Source organism: Quercus lobata, chromosome 2, assembly GCF_001633185.2.
Source record: "Quercus lobata isolate SW786 chromosome 2, ValleyOak3.0 Primary Assembly, whole genome shotgun sequence".
NCBI lineage: Eukaryota > Viridiplantae > Streptophyta > Magnoliopsida > Fagales > Fagaceae > Quercus > Quercus lobata.
In genome coordinates this window covers 91,378,044-91,385,895 of record NC_044905.1, presented here as the reverse complement: position 1 = coordinate 91,385,895, position 7,852 = coordinate 91,378,044, and the positions used below count along the sequence as shown (strand labels likewise).

The window sequence follows — 7,852 nt, the reverse complement described above, 5'->3', positions numbered from 1 at the left end:
CATAACTATTTATTTTTTTTAAACTGAAAATTTTATTCAACAAAAGGAAACAAAAATGGCATACCATAACCACTTAAAAATATCTTCCTAGAAATATGTTATATTTTGAGCCTCACATACATATGTCCTAGTCTCTCACAATCACAGTTGTGCTGGCGGAGCTAGGGGGACCAGAAATACCTACAGCTTTGAAAAGCCCCCCTGTATTCATATATATAGGAATCGGTTTGTGTCTAATAATATAGCCTACTAAACGGGATATACATAGAGTATAGCGACATTACACCTTTTCAAAACAGTTACTTATCAAAAAAATCTTGATTTATGTCAAATATATTCACTTATCACTTTACTATCTTCTCAAAAATTCCACTTATCACTTCAATATCTTTTCAAAAAAAAAAAAAAAAATTATCACTTCAATAACATTTTCAGTCTTTTTATAAATTGATTCAATCCATACTAATTTTTTATTAATTGGAGTCCATAATAAGTCAATAACTCATATTTAATGAGCACCTTACTATGCTAGTTAAAAAATTATTTTATGTGTCAAATCTTTTTGCTTTATTATAATAGAATATATTGATAATTATATAAAAAAAAATTTGTAAAATAATTATGGACTTTATGTTTTTTTGAATTTTCAGGGGTGCTATCCATAGTTTGGTTCTGCTATTGAACGAAAACGAATACACCTATGTGGTTTGGCTGGCGACCTTTTAGAAGACCTAAATAAAGGCTATGTTATGTGTCAAAGTCCCAAGGACAGAACCATAGTAGACACTTGACACTTGACACTTGCCAAGCTATAGATTGTGTGGATGACAGAAGCTATAATACAATAGGAAGTATTATGATATTTTGGTGTAATCAATGTCACGCCATAATACTTTATGTATTATTTTATTCAAAAAAAAATCTTAACTATGATTTTTTTTTTTTTTTTTTCTATTTCAAATTTTCAAATACAATAGAGATGATCATATTCTCATGTGGATACAGTTCTGTATGGTTGGGTAGGCTTGGTAGGGTATTAACTTATGGGTTTGGATTAGGTCCAATGCTTACAATGCATTGGACCCAGTCAGATTGTGACATATGTCTAAAAATAAAAACGTGTCACCATTTCAATAAGTCCAGGGCCACTGGACACTGGACAGAAACTGCTCCCTTAACTTATTAGTAATGCAGGTGGCTAAAAATGTTGGGTAGATTGTGTAGTATAATAAATATAACCAAAATCAACCCTAATGTTTTGCTTTCAGGAGAGAAAGACTAACTTCTTTTTTTTGTTTGTTTGTTTGTTTGTTGTTGTGACAACTGGAGAGAAAGACTACCTAACCTGACATATAACCTACCATTATTGCCGAATGGTTGTTGTTGTTGTTGTTTTGATATTGATCTTTGGGTTTAGGGTTTAGGAGAGAAGGGTCATGGGTGGTTGATTTGAAGGGCTAAGTAAGTTGATAGAAATCATTGGGCTCAGAGAGGGGCAACCACCCAACCATACACACTCTGAACCCTCTTTCTGAAACTGTTGAGAGTGTGAAGAAGAAGAAGGAGAGAGAGAAGCAAAGCCCTTTTATTGCCGAATGGTTAGAAAGAAAAAAAGAAGAAGAAATCCTAGCATTTGTCAACCTAAATTAATACACCATACTTCTCTAGCAATATTTTTTAATTAATGAAAATACTATTATATTTTTTAAAAAAATTGATAATTGAGGAATGAGAGATTTGAACCTAGATGTTAAGATTTGTTAATTGAGCTACAATATTCTTGACTATTACTACTATTTTTGAAAAACATACATACACACAAAGGAGATGAAATAAGGTTTTAAAACAAACATACACCACAAACTTTTTTAAATTACGCATAACTTAAACCCGTGGTGAGGACAAATAATATATCATGGACATGTGAATGTAATATTATACAAGAAAGTAATCTTCCCTTTATATTACTACTAAAAATGTTCACATAATAATTCAATAAGACAATAAGTTAATTGAAGGTGAGTAATTTGAACAGTCAACAAGACAAATGAAAACGCATTATTGAAAGGTCACCATTGAAAATTTAGGACAAAACTTATATACAATATTTTAGGTGTTATTCTTTATGTTGCCCTCTTAAAATTCTGCTATGTGGTTACTTAACTAAAAAAATACACTTCTATCCCATGAGAAAAGAACCATATGAAAAAATCTTAAGAAGAAAACCTAAAGAACAGTATTTAAGTACTGTACTTAAGTCTTGTCTCAAAAGTTATAACCTTCAAAATATTGTCAAAACTATTACTAGACATTAAAAAGTTTAGCGTTCACTTAAGGCACATTTTTCATCACAATTCTGAATAATTCTAGAGTCTCAAACGATTTTGATGCACACTTCACTTGATTGAACCATTGAGCACATTGGAAATGCCTCAAATTTCTCTTGACCTAACACAACAACATTTCACTTGAGTAATCATAGCCTATAGCTGCGCTTAACCTTGCACACTTCACTTGACTGAACCATTGAGCACACTAGAAATGCCTCAAATTTCTCTTGACCTTGCACAACAACATTTCACTTAAGTAATCATTGCCTATAGTTGCGCTTAACCTAGCGTGATAACTCACTTTAGTCAACTTTAGACCGAAAGTTTGCTCTAACTCTCGTTTGATTGAACCTATAAATATATTTTTTTCCTTTCTTTTTTTCTATTTTCAGAGTGGGATTCACTTACATATTACATTTATGAGCATCTTTCTCCCAAAAAATTATACAATCTCTTCATACCTTTTTTTAGTTTTTGCTAAATAAAAACAGAAGTTTCCATATATACCACTAGGATCTTGCTGGAGTTATCACTCGAATCGCTCACCAGGTGAAGAACCAGTAATCACATTTTGGCATCAATGGCATGGATCATAAGCCACAAGGCTATAGCATTTGCTCACATTGTTACCTCCCCCCTCCTTATTATATGCTTTGTACTTTTTCTCTATTGTGGAATGCTATCATTTTCCCATTAAAAAAAAAAGTTAAAAAAAGAAACTCCTAACCAATCACCACCCGATAATTACAAGAAATACTAAGATTGTGACGACTACCAAATCAAATCATGCAAGAATTATGCTAAACAATCCCCCACAAATCACAGCAAATAAAAATATAGAAAAAGAAAAAGAAAAAAGAAAAAACCCAAAAAATCAGCCCAAAAGGCCTAAACGTTTGCCTAGGGACAATCTATGAGAATCGTGTCGGTAACGTACTACACACCCCTTTATTTTCTCTCCTAACACACATGCAAAAGGCCACGTATCTTACTAGTATTTTTACCATGTCTACACTCCTATAACCGACCCCTCAAGACACGCGGACACGTCTTCTACGGCTCTTAAATGCCGCGCAATACAGCTTGGAAACAACAACATTTTGACCCCACCACCTAAAACCCCCCAAAAAGTAAAAGCCTAATACAACTCCATCACTACCACTATATAAGCATCAATAACTACTTCTATAAATGCCCACCATTGCTCTGCAAGCTTAAAAGTTTTCTAGAAGCGTGGTCTGTTGCACATAGAAAAGTAGTGGTGTTGGTGGTGAAGACAATGGCCACCGGTGCTGCTGATGGACTTTTCCGAAGTGTCTATGAGGGTTGCATTGCTGGCTGTGACACAGGGAAAGAGCGCAGACCATACCATAAAAACTGTGGCTGTGCACTTCACAAGGCTGGTAAAGAATGTTCACATCCATTGCCTAAGTGCAAAAACGTGTCCTACCCAATAAGGAGGGCTTGGAGTGAAGGGTCTTTGGTCTTGGCAGCTTCTAACTATTCTTCACCTTCAACTTCTCCAGCTTTGGTTGGTAATGGGAGGAACCAGTTGGGTTTGTGTGAACAAGAGGAAGAGTATGTTACATTCAAGATCTGATTTTTATTTATTTAATTTGTTAATTACATGGTCTCTTTTTTAGAACAAATTGGCGTTCAAGTCAGATTTGTGACAATTTTATATATGTGTTGGTGGAATTAATGGTTGTTAACTTTTTTGATTCCTGACAGTTTTCGTGTTCTTAATCTTATGAATGGTTTATTCAAAAATGGATTTTGTGTTTGATGGAATGGTTTACAGTGTAAATATGGTGCAACGTATACGAAATTCCCTTCTTTTGTCAAGAAAACAAATGAAGAATAGATGGTGCTCTCGTTTCGTGTACGCAATAGCATCTGTGCGTACTGCTTTAAAATCGAGAACCCAAATTGAAATTTTCTTCTACATATTCTTTGTGAATTTTGGAACCTGGATTCCCAACTCGAATAGCATCTGTACGTACTGCTTTAAAATCGAGAACCCAAATTGAAATTTTCTTCTACATATTCTTTGTGAATTTTGGAACCTGGATTCCCAACTCGAATTAAGCTCGACCCTATTGTGAATCTTGATCTCCAATGACAATTTTGGAAAACTTTATAACTCAACCAAATTAAGCACCATCAAAATCTAAATCGAATCTAAATTAGCTTTTTTGTAGTTTTATTTTATCAAGTTTCTATTTTAATTTTCTTAATTCTAGTGTCAAGCCTATTCATAATATTTCAGCAGCAGGTCTTTCAATTTAGATGCATTAGAATGATTTTTTTTTTTAAAGAGTTATGCGTAAATTTAGTTCATAAAAGGAGCATCATGGTGGAGGGATGCATTTTTCTTAAAATAATGGCTTGCACATCTTGTTGGGATGGTCAGGTCAGATGAGCATCAATTCGTGTCACATATGGGCGGCTCCCTTATTCAATGCTAGGGGAAAAAGAACGAATAAAATAAAATCAAAGGAAGGAAGATACAAGGAAAAAAGGCATCTTAAAGTGTGAAATCCAGCTTATCCTCCTCTTAATTAAATATATAAATTAGAAGAGTTTTTTTCTTTAAATAATTATGAATAAAGAACTCCTTTGATCATGGTGTTGCCAAAGCTGACCACGTGGGACGGAAGGTAGAACTGGGTAGAAACTACTAGAAAGGCACTTCCATGTTTGAATGGACGAAAATGATAAAGGCAAAAAGTCTCAATATTTCTTATTCCAATTCGGTAGTATTGTCATGAAATGAAAATCCAAACCAAATGGCAAAGGATCTCTGTACCAGTACAGAAGCTCATCTTGTGATGCCTACTTAACCATAAACAATTGAGAGAACCTGTTTGGGCATGTCAAATAAAAAGGGAGTTGAGTGCAATATTTATACATTATGATTGACAAGATTAATGATTATCATATACTTGCTATTACACATCACACACTGTTATGTGGACTGAAATCATATCTAAAAACACGATTTCAAAAAAAATGTGTAAGAAGTATGCAATAGTGAGTGTGTAATAAGATTTTTCCGCTTTGTAAATACCTAACGGAAAGCATAGTAGAGGTTACTCTTTTAAACCCACAAGATAGATTCTAGAATTCACTAGAAAAGAAAAAGAGAAAACCTTTCTGAAAATGTTATTAATCAAATTATAAATTTTGAATTGTATTTTCCTTTTACATATTGCAAGTTTATTTAAAGGCTCTAGAAAACTAATTTTTCAAGTAAAAATTAGAGGTTACTCTTTGTAAATACCTAACGGAAAGCATAGTAGAGGTTACTCTTTTAAACCCATAAGATAGACTCTAGAATTCACTAGAAAAGAAAAAGAGAAAACCTTTCTGAAAATATTATTAATCAAATTATAAATTTTGAATTGTATTTTCCTTTTACATATTGCAAGTTTATTTAAAGGCTCTAAAAAACTAATTTTTCAAGTAAAAATATTCCACATATTCTAATTTATATAGTACCAATAATAGGAATTTAATTTGACTAGAAAAACCTCAAAAACTCCTAAAATCAAGGAAATAGAATCCAAAATCCTAAAATAACAAAATTACATGAAAATTCAAAACTAACAAAGGATAAAAATTAAAATCTTGAGATACATCAAGACTCCTCCACTTGAATGAAACTTGTCCTTGATTTTTCATTTGGAAATTGAAATTTTCTGCTCCAAATAAAAAGACACTTCAAGTACTTAATTACACAATTCACTTTTGAAACTTGTATCCTTGATATATTGTAGCGTAATTTTTTTTTCTTATTGACCTTCAATTGATATACAACATCAATTAACAATGGGTTGAAGATAATCGAATTTTTTTACTTCAAGAAAATCAATAGGCTTTGATGCGAAGTCAATGAAATCCTGAAACTTGAGGGTTATAGGTCACCTTCATGTCTAAGGTCAATTAAATCCTAATGAAAGCCTGAGACTTGAGGGGTTATAGGATCACCTTCATTTTTAACATCAATTAAATCCTCCACAGTATCCAACTCATGATCCCCCAAAAGAGAAGGAAAAAGGAAACATGTGAATGTCCTTAATGCTCTTTAATAGTATAAGAGATTAGTAGCTTATGACTGAATCTCATCACCAGCAGCTCCTTAATTACTGTTTGGTGCAAAGAGAAATTTTGCATCTATGGATAACACCAAACAAAACAGTGTCATATCATATGCTGCCAACCATTTGAATGGAAGGAATGGACCTTGGTGAAATTAAAACAGAGCATCAAAATCATCAAACAAAATGCAAAACCAAAACGAAATAATAAGATTTTTTTTTTTCTTGTATTAAGAAATATTACAGTTGACCAAGATCTTAAGTTGCAGGGAAATTGGGAAGGGTCACCTACCTTCATATAAGTTTGGTAAACCTCTGGCCAGAAGAGTAAAAGTCAAAGCGTATTTCTTCGGAGAAAACTATGCTAAAATACCACATTAAACAATGAAGTCAAAAGGCAAGACAAGACAGCCTCTGAACATAATTTCCAAGGCTCTATAGCTAGAATTACTTCCCTAATGAAACACGTCTGTCTTAGTTAGGTAACTGCTTTGCCAAAAACCCTCCAGACCCTTCTCGAATTCTTCTACGTGGAAGCACTTGCACGAAAGTTTCTCTAGATTTCTACCACACACTAAAAACAATTGTTGATTTCCTCCTCTATATTAATGCTTCATTAATAGCAAGCATGCAAAAGTTTCAACACAATTACATTCAAACACATACAAACCCACCAAGACGTACACAAAATAAGGGAAGTTAAAAGAGGGAAGAGAGAGAGAGGAAAGAATGGCCATTGGAGTAGCTGAGATGATGCTGCAGTGCGTGTTTAATGGAAGTATATCAGTGCATGACATGGAGATTGAGAGGAGACCCTACCATCGGAACTGCAGCTGTGCACTGCACAAGTTAGAAAATATTTGCTCCAATGATTACTCTCAACAAAGGAAAATTTCATTACCTTCACAATCACTGCAAAAGTTATGCAGTAATTGTAACCTGTACATAGCAGCTTTCAAATTCTCTTCACAATCTTCTCCTCTTAGTATGAAACAGAGAAGAAGCCAATGGAACTCTTTTCACATGGATGAAAGGAATTTATTGGGGACTTGATACAAATGAGTTAGGAAAAAAGGTTAGGAACTAAGAAACCATATTATTGCTTTGTTTCTCTATTTCTAATTCTCCTATAGAATTCGAGAGCAGTTTCTTCTGGCTTCATTACTGTAAATTCTGCAGAGTTTATGTAGCTATGGTGTTTTACCACTATTTCTTTTGAGAACATGCCGACTCAATAACAATATACTAATTTAAGTTGAGTTAACATACCCTTCTCGTCCTGATTTTCTAACCAGTGTATGGGTTCCATGCCATTGACTTTCAATGGAAAACAAAAGAAGCAATATGCCAAACTTTCTTTGCCTTTTTCTTCTCTCTTTTTCATTGGTAGTATGATTTCTAGGCATGGGACAAGGACTTAGT

General features: G+C 33.4%; 1 protein-coding gene across 1 annotated transcript; it reads left to right on the top strand.

Annotated features, from left to right (window-relative positions):
- The first annotated feature begins 3,498 nt into the window (after window positions 1-3,498).
- Window positions 3,499-4,116, top strand: LOC115957313. The gene has a single exon (XM_031075538.1). The coding sequence runs from the start codon at window positions 3,610-3,612 to the stop codon at window positions 3,928-3,930; it is 321 nt and encodes a 106-aa protein (XP_030931398.1). The 5' UTR covers window positions 3,499-3,609; the 3' UTR covers window positions 3,931-4,116.
- The last annotated feature ends 3,736 nt before the right edge of the window (window positions 4,117-7,852 follow it).